General features: G+C 35.4%; 1 protein-coding gene across 1 annotated transcript; it reads left to right on the top strand.

Moving 5' to 3' along the window:
- The first annotated feature begins 4,920 nt into the window (after nt 1-4,920).
- LOC126729749 (subtilisin-like protease SBT4.15) lies at nt 4,921-14,473 on the top strand. The gene is made up of 11 exons (XM_050434929.1): nt 4,921-5,211; nt 9,682-9,770; nt 10,000-10,097; nt 10,208-10,351; nt 10,542-10,647; nt 10,954-11,461; nt 11,910-12,010; nt 12,126-12,344; nt 12,843-12,954; nt 13,056-13,269; nt 13,923-14,473. Exons 1-11 carry the CDS (start codon nt 4,921-4,923, stop codon nt 14,471-14,473), a joined length of 2,433 nt encoding a protein of 810 aa, XP_050290886.1.
- Nucleotides 14,474-16,006: the final 1,533 nt, after the last annotated feature.

Consider the following 16,006-nt stretch of genomic DNA (forward strand, 5'->3'; position numbering starts at 1 on the left):
GCCAAAAACAAATTGACCTCTTATGATAAATTAATCAATTAATTTAGTCAAGTGAATTAATTAAGCTAATTAACATGCAAACGTGTAGTAGCACAAACAAATCACCAATTAAACTAATTATGCAACGAAAAATAAATAACACGGTGATTTGTTTACGAATGGGGAAAACTTACATGGCAAAAATCTCACCGGGTGATTTTCAAGTCACCACTCCCGAAATTTCACTATTATCACAACAAGTGGTTACAAGTAAATGAATCTCAGTACTTTATACCAACCGACAATCGAACCCTTACCCCAATACCTAATTGGACTTGTTCTGTAGTGACAATTTCTCCTTTCGATGCACGGCTTCCAAGTACGTGACTAACCAATTGCACGGATCCCAATACGCGACTTTAATCACCAACTAGAGAAGGTTGTTGGCTACAAAGTTCTTTAGTTCATCCTAACGATGAAGATCAAGAAGATACTTGGTCACAAAACCCTACGGTGCACAAACACAGCAACTTCTTCAAGAACGATGAACTAGGGCAAATTTTGTCTCTAGTCACAATTTGCTTGAACAAACTTTGCTCAACACTTATGCAACTTATGAATATTTTAACGGCACTTAAAATAATCCTTTTATATGTCTAGGGTTGTGAGAAAAGAAAACCCAAACACATAAAACCGGATTGGAGTTAAAATAGAACTGGAATTCTGTTTTTCATAAAACTTGACAGATACCTATCTGTTAAGATGCTGTCGAGCAACTATCGAGCCACGGGGTTGGAACAACTTCTTAAACTCGATGGATAGCTAGCTGTCGAGTTTTAATGACAGGCATTTCTTCAGCTTATTTCTTAGACAGACTTGCATGTCTTCAATACTTGATCTTGAAATACAGTTTCTTGAAGTATTAAACACATCCTAGATCTACTTAAATACAAGTAAAGTGCGTTTTGTCAAATGATTAGCCAATTATATAAAATAGTGACATATGTTCCTAACAAGTGAATCACATATGTCCTCACAATCTCCCTCTTTAGCAATCCATGACAAAACCACAACAAACAAATGAAATATGAGAGAAGTCATAAATCACTCAACTCATATTCACTTGTTGAATACAATAAAATCTATCCTAACACAAACTCTTGAAAAACTTTGCAAGAAGAGAGTTTATGGTAAGTAGACTTTGACAACTTGCATTTCTGAAACACTTTAAACAAAATTCATCAAGGCATCTTTGTGTGAAACATAAATAATAGATTGCATACAAGTAATAAGAACCATGTGTATAAAGAAAGAAAAGAAACAACACATGCAAGGATAGGTGAAAGAAACATACATCATTATATAAAGAAAATAAGTACAATGTATGTCAAAAATGGTCACAAAACCCATGTATAAGAAAAAAATGTATCTAAAATAGAGAAGAAAAAAAAAATACATGTAATCCTCACTACATCCCTCAAAAATATCAACACTCCCCCTAACAAAAATGTCTTATACTAACTTTCCCCCTAAGAATGACTACTCTCATATCCCAAAACTACTCCCCCTTTTTGTCACGAATGACAAAAGGTAAAAGTGTCAAGTAGACATCTCATCGGTAGAGCTAGCATCTCCATAGAGCTAGCCACGAGCTGGAACAGCTCTACAAGTCTCGATAGATGCTAGCTGTCGAGATTTAATAACAAGCACTTTTCAAACTTGAATCTTGGACAGACTTGCATGACTTTAACAGTTGAACTTGAAACACGGTTTTATGAAGTATTAAACACATCCTAGATCTACCCAAATACAAATAAAGTGCGTTTTGTCAAAGGATTAGCCAATTATATAAAATAGTGACGTATGTTCCTAACAAGTGAATCACAGATGTCCTAACAAATGCATTGTTATCCCAAGAATTCATGGAATGGGAAGTCCAAACAGCAGTGAAGTAGATGGCCCTTTTGAAAGCATCAGGTCCGGATGGTATGCCCCCTCTTTTTTATCAAAACTATTGGAATTTGGTAGGTTGTGATGTCACCAAAACAATCTTGTCCTACCTTGAAACTTCAAATAGTATAAAAACACCCTTGAACGTTTAGACCCCCAATTTACAAAATTAATCAATTCAAGCTTTATATCAAACAATTAATGTGCGGAACATGAACAAAAGCTTTATACAGAATTGGTAAACAATCTAAGCCAATTAAAATCACATCCACAGCAAAAAATAAAAGGCAAAGATAAAGGGAAGAGAGATGCAAACACAAGGACAACACACGATGTGTTATCGAAGAGGAAACCGAAACCCTCGGCGTAAAACCTCTCCGCTGCCCTCCAAGCGGTCAATAATCCACTAGAAAATGTAGTTGGGATACATGAACAGCAATAGACCCTCCAAGCCTAATCTACCCAATGTACCTAAGCCCTCCAAGCTTCTTGCTCCAATGAGGTTGCGCCGAACCTTTTTCTTTTCAAGCTTACCGGATTCCGCTATTATCCATAGCATCCGCCATCTTAGGCATCTTCCAATACTTCCCAAAACTCCAAAAACACTCAACGCTCTAAATGGGTGTGGGTAGTGTTTGGATAGAAATCTCCTCTCAATAGGTATGACAATGAGAGAGGGAATGAGAAGAGACTACAAAGATTTCTCTCTAAGAATGAGTAGCTCTCTCTAATTGGGTGGGTGTTTTGAAGAAACCTCTCTTAGGATTTTTCTTTCTGAATAGCTACACATATTTTGTGGGAATGAGGGGTATTTATACTGGTGTGAGAATGGAATGCAAAGAGTCAGTTTTTCTAAAACAGGGCTGGCTGGCGACTTGACCTCGCGACTTAACTTAGTCGCGAGTTCAAGCCGCGAGCTAACTGAATGGCCAGTCTGGATTTTTGTCCTGTAGTGCTCCAGCAGGCATGACTGTTCAGCTCCCCTGCATGCTCTGCACGTGTGCAACTTTTGGCGGCTTACAAGCTGCGAGCCTCCCGCGAGATCCAGCCGTGAGTCCTTACTTCACTGCACAGTCTTGAGCATTTCTTCACACTCTCTCACACACTACCCTTGCATGATTCCCACCTAAATACAGGGTTTCTAAGTGCTATATTACAAGCAAATTTGTCACGGAATAAAGCCAACACATGGTTGATTAACTTCAACCTTACAACCTAAATACAGCCACCCTTCCCTATCCCATAAACCATACCTTCATCACTCTTATCCCAAAAATAAAAAACCCTTTGTCTGTTAATGATTTTTGTCCCATTAGCCTATGTAATGTCTTTTATAAAATTTTTTCTTAGGTGTTAGCCAATAGATTGAAAAAAATTTGCCCAATATCATTTCGAAACACCAAAGTGCCTTTACAAAAAACCGGTTGATTTCTGACAATATTCTTGTAGCCTTTGAAACTCTCCATAGCATGACAAATCATAAAATGGGCAAAACTTGCTATATGACTATGAAATTGGACATGAGTAAAGCTTATGATAGGGTGGAGTGGGTTTTCTTGGAAGAAATTATGAGAAAATTGGGGTTTGAGGAGAGGTTGATAAATCTGATGATAGTGTGTGTAAAATCAGTGTCATACTCGATACTAGTTAATGGGGAACCAAAAGGCTTAATCCATCCTTCTAGGGGAATTCGTCAAGGCAATCCCTTATCTCCATTTTTGTTTCTATTGTGTACGGAAGGACTACATAGCCTTATTACCAATGCTGCCAATGAAGGTTCTATAAGGGGGTTCTCCCTTTGTAGGAGGAGCCCAAGACTAACCCATTTGCTTTTTGCAGATGATAGTTTGTTGTTTCGCAAGGCTAATAGTCATGATTCCCTAAAGGTGCTAGAAATATTGGCAACTTGTGAAAGTGTTTCGGGGCAGCAAATCAACCGAAGGAAAACTTCTTTGTTTTTTAGCAAGTCAACCTCTGAGGAGAAAAAAAGAGAGAAAAAGGAAGCGTTTGGGGTCCCCGAAATTTTGCACGATGACAAGTACTTGGGGCTGCTTTCTTTTGTTGGGAAGCACAAAAAAGCAAGCTTTGAGTACATTAAGGAAAGAATTTGGAGGAAATTACAAGGTTAGGAAGAGAAGTTGTTGTCACAAGCCGAAAGAGATATCCTCATAATAAAAGCAATGGTGCAAGCAATCCCAACATACACAATGAGTTGTTTTATGCTTCCACGGAGTCTTTGCCATGAAATTGAAGTTCTAATCCACAAGTTTTGGTGGGAACAAAGGGGAGACCACAGGAAAATTCATTGGGTTAGATGGGGTGATATGTGTGATCCAAAGGCGGAAGGGGGGATGGGTTTTAAGGATTTATTGTTGTTTAATGAAGCACTTTTAGGCAAGCAAACATGAAGGTTGCTGCATAATAAAAATTCTTTATTCTATAGAGTTTTTAAATCACGGTTTTTTCTGATTTGTTGAATTATGGAAGCCAAAGAAGGTCATGGGGGGTCTTATGCATGAAAGAGCATCTTGAAAGCTCGGGGTATTATTCAAACGGGGGCGAAATGGAGGGTGGGGAATGGAGACTCAATAAAAATTTATGGCGACTACTGGCTGCCTACTGCAACTCCTCGTGGAGTACACGGCCCTCTGCTACAGGATTTTCAAAATGCCACAGTAAGTTCTCTCATAAACCATCAGACTCGCACCTCGGATTTGGCTGTTTTATCCACTGCCCTTAGTCCCACTGAAGCTGACTTGATTCAAAAAATCACCCTAAGTAGTGGACAACCTGAGGATATCCTATTTTGGCCATTCATACAATCTGGTATATACTTGGTCAAGTCGGGCTACTACTTCCTCAAGTCTGAAACACGCTCCACAGTCACACAAACTCAAGCTTCACCTGATCATCCCAGGCCACCGTGGAATCGGATTTGGAAGCTTCACCAGCCAAATAAAATTAAAAAATTTTTATGGCGAGCAACCCGTAATGCACTGCCCACAAGTTCAGAATTGGTTCGGCAATGCGTCATCAATGATCGAATCTGCTCTTTCTGCTCAAGTCACCGTGAGGATGTCTTACACTCTCTGTGGTCCTGTCCGAGACTGTCACAAGTCTGGGAAGAAGATCCGCAATGGAGCTTCAGGCAAACCTCGACGTATTCGGATTTATACAGCTTCTCTGCGCCGTATTAGACTCAAGCATGTAACGTGGAACTGTTCGCAACGATTACGTGGACAATTTGGTCTAGAAGAAACAAATGCAAGTTCTCTCCACTTGGTCTCCCTTTGGACCAGATTATGCAGACAGCAGTAAACTCTTTTCTGGAGTTTAGGAATGCATAGACTCCAATCGAGCCAAGGGCAGCCAGGCCGAGATCCAAGTGGCTAGCGCCTACAAGAGACAGCTTCAAAATAAACCTTGATGGGGCAGCTTTTAAGGACCAGGACAGGGCAGGGATTGGCATGATTATTCGAGACAGTCGCGGTTTGGTAATGGGGTCTATGTCTAAAGTAATTTCTCTCCCCCTAACTATTGTGGAACTTGAAACTTTGGCGGCGAAAAAACCACTTGAATTTGCTACAGATTTGGGGTTGGATTCTGTGGTTCTTGAGGGTCACTCAGAGATACTCATGAATGCATTGATGGATAATTCGCTATTGTTAGCCTCTATTGGTATTTTGATTCAAGATATTAAGGCTTATGCTGAATTTTTTCAATGTTATTAGTTTTTCTAATGTTCGTAGGGAGGGTAATATTATAGCACACAATCTAGCTAAGCATGCATGTCATGTCATTGGTTTCTTAGTGTGAAACTAGGCATGCATGACATGTCACTGGTTTCCAGTGTGGATGGAAAATGTCCCATCTCACACACTTACTGTTTATCAAGCAAATTTGCCTACTTCTAAATAAAATTATCATATTTCTTTCTCAAAAAAAAAAATTTAATAATAAATAACTATTTTTTTTAATTTTTTTTTGTTTGTTTTAGAAACTGTTACAGATAAAATGAATATATCATATCAAAATCCTTCATATCCTATTTCTCAAAAAAAAAAAAATTAAAAAATCCTTTGTATCCTAAACATGCACAAAAACACTATGTATGTATTATAACTTTTTACGTTCCCTAGTCAATCTCTTTCCTTCCTCTATGGGTCCGTTTGGATTGAGCTTATTTTTGCTGAAACTGAAAACTGAAACTGAAAACACTGTAGCAAAATAATTTTTAAATGTGTGAATAGTGTCGTGGGACCCATTTTTAATGAAAAAATTGTTGAAAAGTGGAATTTGTGGGTCCGTGAACAGTGCACAGATGCACTGTTCACGGTTGACTTGGTCAAATAGTGCGGCTGGAAAATTTTTTTTTTTCAGAAAACGCAGACGCAGCTATAATTCGAATCCAAACGGGCACTATATCTCAACATCTCTACCACGTACTTCCTTCTTGTCCACTCCCAATAAACCACCAATCTTGTGTTTACAAGTTCTTGGTAAAAACAAAAACAAAAACTTCGATTGCCATATATCCACAGATTGCAATAAAAAAAAAAAAAAGTCTCTCAATTCCTCTAAAAAAATTCTTTGTTTCAGTTATGCTAAACGAATGTTAGACTTCACCAATATTTTTTATTTTTTGGAAATATAGAGGAGTAATATAATGAAATAACAAAATGGTCCAATAGACAAACAGAAAATTTGATTAACTTGGAGGCACAATTGAATGTTATCCTTAGACAATATTTGCCCACACAAAAGAGTCACTACAAATTTGTTCCCAAGATACAACTAAGTTTATTGGGTTCTACAAATAACAATTTTGGAGACAACCCACAGGTTTCTTTTACTTCTAAAAAAAAAAAGTTGATAAGAAGTTACCAAATGAATATAAACCACTATTTATACCTAAAGTATTATGACCTTTCAATAGGCACTATTTCATTCAATATGCACATTTTTCGGTCAATAGACACATTTTCATTGAATAGGTATCTTTTAGTTCAATAGACACATTTTCATTTAATAGACACATTTTCGATCAACAAGCATATTTTCATTCAATAGGAACCCTAAATATATATATATATATATATATATAATATGAAAGGATATGACCTTTCATTATGCATTTTTTGATATATCCAATTTGAAGGGTTATGACATTTAAATAGGCACATTTTGGTATATATATTACAATCTATCTTGTATATACCTATATATACAATACTAACTAAATCAGAGACGCAACATTCTGTCTCTTATTCCTTTCCACAAAAAACTAATAAATAAAACAACATTACTAATAAAACTTTGTGCTATTTTTTTCAATATATATATTTTTTAATTTCATGCATTTTTGCTTACTACTCCAACTCAAAAATTATGGTTTTTTTCTTTTTTCCCGGAACTCATCTAGTAGCTATTCTCGTGCATAGCATGGGTTAGTGACTAGTGTGTCTATATATATTCAAAAAACTACAACCAAAATCTATAAAAAATAAAAATAAAAGGGGGGGGGGGGTACGTAAGACCTAATTAATCAATTAACTCAAATTCTATAAAAATAGAACTTTTGTGTGCTAGGTACAATCACATGCTACATCAATCATGGTACAATTGGTATTATATCTGAGGGAAAATGAACAAGATTTTAAGGGTCATAAATTTTTGAATTGGCGTATCCTTCAACAAAACACACTTTATGTGTATTTGAGTCTTAGTTTTTAGTATATTCAAGAAGACCTCGTTGGGATAAACAAGTTTAATAAACAATTGGTATGATTGAATACACAAGACTGCTTAAGAAAAATTGTATTTGCAGATTTCAATACATGACTCAATACCTATTAGTTTATCAAGATTTAATGAATTTCAATACCTAGCTTGACACCTTTCGATATATCGAGCTTTGGGAAAACTGAATGTTCAGTTTTGTTTTCAGCCCATGATGACTTGGCTTTGTAGCTGAGCATATAAAAGATATATTTTACAGTCATCATCAAAGAGACAGAGAGACACACGCATAACAAGAGTTGCTGCAATGTTTGTGAGCCTAAGGTTGTGAACAAGCTACTTTCAATTCATCTAAGCGTGGATTGAAGAACTTTGCAATGCTACAACAATCAAAAAGGCTATTGTGGAGTTAGTCATGGATAGGGAGATTCATGCAAAGGAGAAATCTTCTACAAGATCAAGTCCAATTGGGGATTAAAGCTGAGACAAGTATAGCTAAGTAGGTTCGACTGTATGTAGGTACTTTAGGATAGGCTTGTAGGTTAAGATTTATTGTACTCGTAAACGCTTTTTTCTTATTTGTGGATTCTTCGAGAGTGGTGACTTGAAATCACCTATGTCAAACTTATTTCCACTACACTTAATTTAGTTTGGTGATTTGGTCGTGCTTTAATATGATTTGCATGTAATTTGACTAATTAATTAACTTGGGAAATTAGATTAATTAACTAGAGTCAATCTATAACCCAACAAAGATTCCATAACTAAATAAAAAGCAAAGTGCAAGCTACACCCTAAAGTTTGGGTTCTTTGGAATTTTCACCCTAAAGTTTCATAATTTAAATTTTACCCCCTAAAGTTATTCTTTGTTTGCATCAGCAGCACATTCATCCAAATTTTCCGTTAAGTGTCACATAATCTTACCTGAAGCGTTTAATTTGTCCAATAAAATGATGAAACGTAAAAAAGAATGAGTAATTGTCTCACATTGCTTAAGAGAGTGTGTTGTGTGTGGTATAACTTGTTTCACCCTCCCTTAAAAGTTACCATGGCTTTTGAGTGGAGTTGTGGTGTGTTTTTGTGTTAGAATCCCTTTTTCTCTCCCTTGTGTATACGAGTATGTGTTTGTTTCTAAAAAAAATAATAATAATAATTATGAAATTTTTTTTACACTACAACAATGGTGTGGCATGATGAAATTGTTAAGGTGTAAATAAAGTTGTTAAAATTCTACTTCAACCTCCAACGTGAGTTTTAGAAGTTAGTTTTAACACTTGTTTTAGTTATATAATTAACAAACTCTTAATTTGTACATTGTTAAATTTTGAGGAATTGTACATTGTTTAATTACTTCAAAATTAAAAATTAAAAATCTCTAAAAACAAAAAATTTCAACGTAGAAATTTTTTTAGCGTGTCCTTTTAAAAAGGACAACAAGCTAAAAAAGAAACGGTGGGAAACTAATTATATTGAAGTTACACCTGAACACCTCTGCTTCCAATTCTAATTTTCCTATCGAGCAAAAGATAGAAAAAAGAAAACATTGCTTCTCTTTTTCTAATATTGCACAATTAAACCTTGTGAGATGGAGAATCATTTGTTTAGCAAACTATCAAATCTCCCCATCCTTACCTTTAATTAATTAGTCTATGCAAGAATTGTAATTTTGAAAAAAGTCAAAGATTCCATTTTAGCTCGAAAATCTCCACCAGAATAGGAAAACACAAAAGACAAAATCTCTAACTATAAATATAGGAGCAAGACTGAAAGCAAGAGAGAAAGGAAGAGCGGTACTGCATACAAAGGAGGAATCAAAAATGGTTCGAATTTGTATGATCACCTTCTTCCTTCTGGCTACGCAGCTTCATTGGTCATTCACTCATGGTTCTAATGACACAATTAGAAAGGTGAATATATTTTTTATAATTTGTATGAACACAGTTATTAAGTATATTATTTAAATTTTATAATTTCCATTCACTAATCATAAATTTATTTTTCATTATCACATAGGCGTACATTGTGTATCTGGGAGAGGCACCACGGTTAAGAAGCAATGCTGTTGTTCATCAACACAACTTGCTTTCTTCAGTAATTAAAGAGTAAGTTGGATGACAAAGTAGGATTAGCTCATACATGGGTCAACGATTTGGTGGTAGGGGAGGGTTCCATAATGGTTAGCAACTAATCAATATGTACAGCATTAGGCTATTCTATGCATATAAAATTAGTTTTTAGGATATAATCCATACATGATATGACCTAACAACTAGAATGTAACAAATTGTAATTTGCTAGACAATTAAACCATCAAGTACTTTCATTTTTCAGTGAGAGTATTGCCCAACAAGCTAGAATACATAGCTACACCAAGAGTTTTAATGCATTTGCAGCAAACCTATTGCCAGATGAAGTTCAAAAACTAAAAGGTGCACACTAAAAACATCATGTTACACAACATTTTCTTTCTTTCTTTATCTTTTTTGCTCTTAAGGTGGTTGTCTTATGTAATTTATATATGTATATGCATCCTCTACAGAGAACGAAAATGTGGTGTCAGTATTTCCTAGCAGAGTACGAAAACTTCATACAACAAGATCATGGGATTACTTAAGAATGCCTCTCTCAGTAAAGAGAAATCTTAAAATTGAAAGTAATATTATTGTTGGAGTATTAGATACAGGTAATAAATTAAGACTTCTCAAAGAGTTTTGACTTTCTCTTTGTTACATGGAAAAATTTTGTTAACTTTCTTAATCTTTCCTTTTTCCTCCCCTTATTTTTTAGCAATTTATGTGGATGCTAAAGAGCTTTGACTTTCTCCTTGTTACATGGGGAAATTTTGATAACTTTCTTAATCTTTCCTTTTTTAGGAGTTTATATGGGTGCTCCAAGTTTTAACGATAAAGGAGTAGGACCTCCTCCATCAAAATGGAAGGGTAGATGCCAAGTAGTAGGCAAGTTTATCGGCTGCAACAAGTAAACAATCTCAATCTCTCTCCTTGATTGTGACCAACCACAAAATATTATGCCTAGCAACACAATATTTGAATTTGCAACCTTCTTTTTCACAATAGTTAATACGATAGTGCACAATAAAAAGTATGTTTAGTGGATTCTAAATGAGAGTGACATTATTCCAATCATAACAAATCTTATCAACAATTCTAAAAAGAAACTATTGTGTTTTTAACATTACTCAAGATGAAAATTAATTTTCAATACTACTTCTCTACATGCACAGATCTCTCATTTAATTTCCAAGCTATTCACCCTTTTATGCAGCAAGGTAATAGGTGCAACTTTCTACAACAACGACCCCAAATTTCCCCAAAGAAAGCCATCCCCACTAGATGTTAACGGCCACGGCTCTCACACTTCATCCACCATAGCAGGTGCCACGATAGCAGGTGCAAGCTTGTACGGTTTAGGCAAAGGCACAGCTCGAGGTGGGATTCCATCAGCACGCATTGCAATGTACAAGGTGTGTTGGCCTGAAGGTTGCAGTGATATAGACATTCTGGCTGGATTAGATGATGCCATTGATGACGGAATTGACGTGCTATCAATATCTATCGGTGGGGAGTCAAATGGCTTCTTTGACAATCCCATTGCGATCGGTGCCTTTCATGCAATGAAGAAGGGGATTTTCACAGCATGTTCAGCAGGAAATAGCGGTCCATATGTGTATACAGTGCAGAACACAGCTCCTTGGATAATGACGGTTGGTGCTGCTAGCATGGATATGGAGTTTAGGACTCTGATTAAACTTGGAAATGGCAAGGAAAATGATGTAAGTAGCCTCTTCTTTTTTGGGACAGTGTACAAAGTTTTGCTACCGTTGAAATTTTAAATGATATAGCACTAGATTTATAATATTTAATCTAACCAAAAATATGAAAATATTTCAAAATGGAGATGATCCTAAAGCAACTTGGGGCATCAAATATGATAGCCTTGCTTAATAAAGGAGTGCTTCAATCAAGGAAAATGATTATTTTCCATTTCACTTGAAACAGATGGAATTCATTTCATAGTTAAGATTTTAATTTTTTTTATCTAACCATGTGTAGAGTGTTACGATATTAAGATCTCAAATGGGGATGATCCTATATAAAACAACTTGTCTCATTTAGAGTGTCACAATATTTAGTAAAGGAGTGCTTCCATCTAGGAACATGATGCCTTTTCATTTTACTTGATCATAATCACATTACATTCACTGGTGCATTGAATAACAGGGACTTTCCATCAACACATTTACACCAAATAAGAAGATGTACCCTCTAACCAGCGCGGCAATAGCAGCCAATAGTACTTTATCGCCAGGTTCATCTCCCTGGTAATTAGAGAGAATTTTATATTTCATGATTTATACTGTAATTGAAGATCACCTAACCTAATATATATTCAAAATATTAATATTAGTGGCACTAATCAATTAAAAAATTGGGCAGGTATTGTGATCAAGGGAAGCTAGACCAGAAAAAGGTCAATGGAAAAATTGTGGTATGCAAAGAAGCAGCAAATGAAACTTACATCAAGTCTTTGGGTGGGATCGGGGTGTTGATATCTGTCATAGGGAAGATAGATACGAGCTTTACAACTATCATCCCTGAAGCCTTAATTGATTCTAGTTTTGGTAACACAACTCTTACATATGTCAACTCAACCAAGTAAGTAAAAGGAATCAAATTTGTTATATAAAATGCCCCCCCCCCCCAATACTAGGCTAGGAGAGTTGTCATTGTTTAGATTTTTCCTTTTTCTTTTTGTTGTGACCAAATTAAAATATAATCTAGGCTCGTACTAATACAGAGTTAGCATAGCTTTTACTTTTATATATACCTTATTTACAGTTCATTATAACATGCAATTCTTCTATAAATTAAAAAATGGATTGTGTTAATGGGTACCATAAGGTAACTATTAACACCCAACTTTATATCAGAATCTTTGTCAGCCATTTAGTTTTATGTCAGTATTTTGTCAGCTTTATAGGCTTTAAGGTTAGCTTTGTACAATTTTTTCCATTTATCCAATTTTTTAATTTAGTGTGACCCACATTATTTTAACCTTAACAAGCATCGTATAGTGTTTGTTAACATTTGCCTTAAATTACTTGATATATTAAACATTCTTTATGGATTTTTTTTCATTGGTAAAACATTCAGAGCCCCTCAGGCTGTCATATACAAGTCCAAAAGAGTTCCCAATGCTGCTGCACCCTTTGTGGCTTCCTTTTCATCTCGAGGTCCGGCCATGCTCACTAGCACAATACTTAAGGTAACCCTTTGCAATGATTGCCATTCTAGGCATAAATTTTTATACTCTTTTTCTTAGCATATAAAATAGTATGATGATTTTAAATTATGTTTGATTTGCAGCCGGATATAGTGGCACCTGGGATAGATATACTTGCTGCTTACTCTAAACTTGCATCATTAACTGGGAGTCCTGATGACAACCGGTTTAATGTGTATAATATAATCTCTGGAACTTCAATGTCTTGCCCTCATGTGGCTGCTGCCGCTGCCTATGTCAAATCATTCCACCCTGATTGGTCTCCTTCTGCAATCAAATCGGCCTTAATGACAACTGGTTAGTTCCCTTAAATTCTCCCATGTTAACTCATGATGTGTTAAAGATTAGTGCCATTTTACAAGAACCACCATTTGAATGGTGTCAATTAGAGGTTGTTAGTGTTTATTTCAAATTCTTCAAGGCCATCTTATTCCTCATGGTTTACCAACAACGTGGTTAATATGCCAATTGGTTTGGACTAAATATTATCCCTGTTAATATGTATCCAATGTCACGCGACAATCTGTAAACTGTTTGATTCAAAAATAAAATCTTAACTACAAAACAAAATTTCTCCATGATTAATGGAGAGGGTTATTTTCTAATAAGAAATGTTTGGCATTTATTTTATGAGTAAAATTAGAGATATTACAAATTTTATTACATAACCCTTACAAACCGAAGTGTCATTATTCACAAAAAAAAAAAAATTTAATTTAAATATTTATTTATTAGTTATTGAAGTTGCACCAATGAAATTCATATTGTCACTTTAGTTTGTAAACCTCTGGAAGTAAAATTTATAATAATCTTAACATTTTTTGTCTTCCTTCTATATAAACATATTGATCAAGATATCATCTCATATTTCCCTAAAATAACTTTTATAATATGAAAAAAATTGAGTATTTTTAAGTGTTTTATAATGTATCTTTTTGATTGATGATCAGCAACTGAAATGAAAGTCAAGGATGGCCTTGCTGAATTTGCCTATGGTGCTGGCCAAATTGACCCGACTAGCGCACTGCGGCCTGGTTTGATCTATGACTTGTCAACGTTGGACTACATCCGCTTCCTATGTAATGAGGGCTACACTGGGACAAATCTAAAATTGTTCACTGAAGATAACACCAATTGCTCAAGTGTCCCGAAATTTGGAGGATATGATTCCTTAAATTACCCAACATTGTATTATCAGTATGATGACCCTAACTCTACTATATCAGCCATCTATTATAGGACAGTTACAAATGTGGGCTTTAGAAATTCTACATACAAGGCAACTGTCACGGCACCGAAGCATCTCACGGTCACTGTTGTTCCAAACAAACTATCTTTTACTCAGTTACACCAGAAAAAATCTTTCAAGGTTACACTAAAGGTGCCACCACAATTCCTCCAAATTTTCCAATATACCCATCGATCAGCATCATTGGAATGGAGTGATGGTACACATAGAGTTAAGAGTCCCATATTGATTTCGCTATCTCAACCACGATAGATGTAGGTGAAATTTCTTAGGCCTAATGTCTAATAATGTAGGAGTTCTACTTCTCCCCCCCCCCCCCCCCCAACCACCACCCCCCCAAATGCATTTGTTATTTGTTATTCGATGGTTTTTATTTCAATGAGAAAGAAATAAGCATACAAGTATTTGCTATTTACCATTTTGTTGTGAATATAAACTAATTGATCGAAGAAACTAAATGAAATGGCCAGAAATATGTCATTGATGATGATCCTGACCTTATTTAAAATTTTATGACAAAAGAGTGCTCCTATGAGCACTCACTAGGTAGCTCAATAGACCACTAAAAAGCAAAATATTTAATTAATTATCTCTTACAAACTACTCCTTGGCCATTCATCCCAATAGAGCAATTTAGATTGCCATACTAGCATGACAACTCCCATCTTTACCTTACTTACATAGTTGATCGCATAAGTTTGGCACAAATCACCTTTAACTTGGCCACTCAATGCATAAAACTTGAAGCTCAAGTCTAGATGAGCAAAGCAATCTCCTTATGTGATCCCATAATCATGAACACATGAATCTTTCTTGGTTATAGGCACATGACTATTACTTTGATCTTGAAATTTCCTTCAACCTCAACTTCTATCGAGTTAGTGTCGCGAAGCCTTGTGATTGCAACACTTGGTATTATTTGATATACACCCTTCAATAACATTAAAAGACATCACCATTGTTCACATATCAAAATGCACTCATCCACATACTCTCTCCCTCTCTCTTTGAATCAGGTTGGTGACTGGTTTCCCATCTTCTCTTTTTCTTACCCAATTTTCATAGTCTACCAGCTCTGCCTCAGGCTTGAACTCAATATAATTTCATTTAGTTGCATTGGACTAAATGTATTTGTTTCCTATGTTGAGGCTTCTTTGTTACTGTTAATGTGCATTTCTAATAGTTACCATGTTGTATTTTTTAAATTTGTCTATATCTGCCTTTATCCCATAACATGTAAGACAAACTATATGATACATGATAAAAAAAAACATATAATTCATTGACCAAACATCCATTTAGCAAAGAACATAACACGAAATCCAGAAAAAATCTATGATCATATAGGCAATCCAATTATTTCAACAATAAAAATATTCACTCACCTAAAACCAATTCAAAAACCTTTTTCAAAACCCAAGCCGGTTCTTTTATTCAATGTCATAAATTGGGATGCATGGCTTGAAAGCTAAGAGAGCAAGGAATAAAGGTTGAGTATAATTTTTGTTATGAAGAGTTTATTACAATCATATTACACTTTTAAGCTACAATTATGTGTGTGGGAGGATGCGTTAAACGACTAGATTAGAGTTGACTGGATGACCCCAAGTGGTGTGTCTGCAAGCTTGAACCACCTAGAAGTTTAGAATCAAAGTAAGTAAGAGACTATTTTCTCACCAAATGATGGTTGAAAATCAGTCCAATGCTCACTTTTTTTGCCCTTCTAGCCTAAAACTCTTAGTTTTTGAATATTCTGAAGAGATTTCGACAAAGTTTCTCTAGAGT

The sequence above is a fragment of the Quercus robur genome, chromosome 1 (assembly GCF_932294415.1).
Source record: "Quercus robur chromosome 1, dhQueRobu3.1, whole genome shotgun sequence".
Classification (NCBI taxonomy): Eukaryota; Viridiplantae; Streptophyta; class Magnoliopsida; order Fagales; family Fagaceae; genus Quercus; species Quercus robur.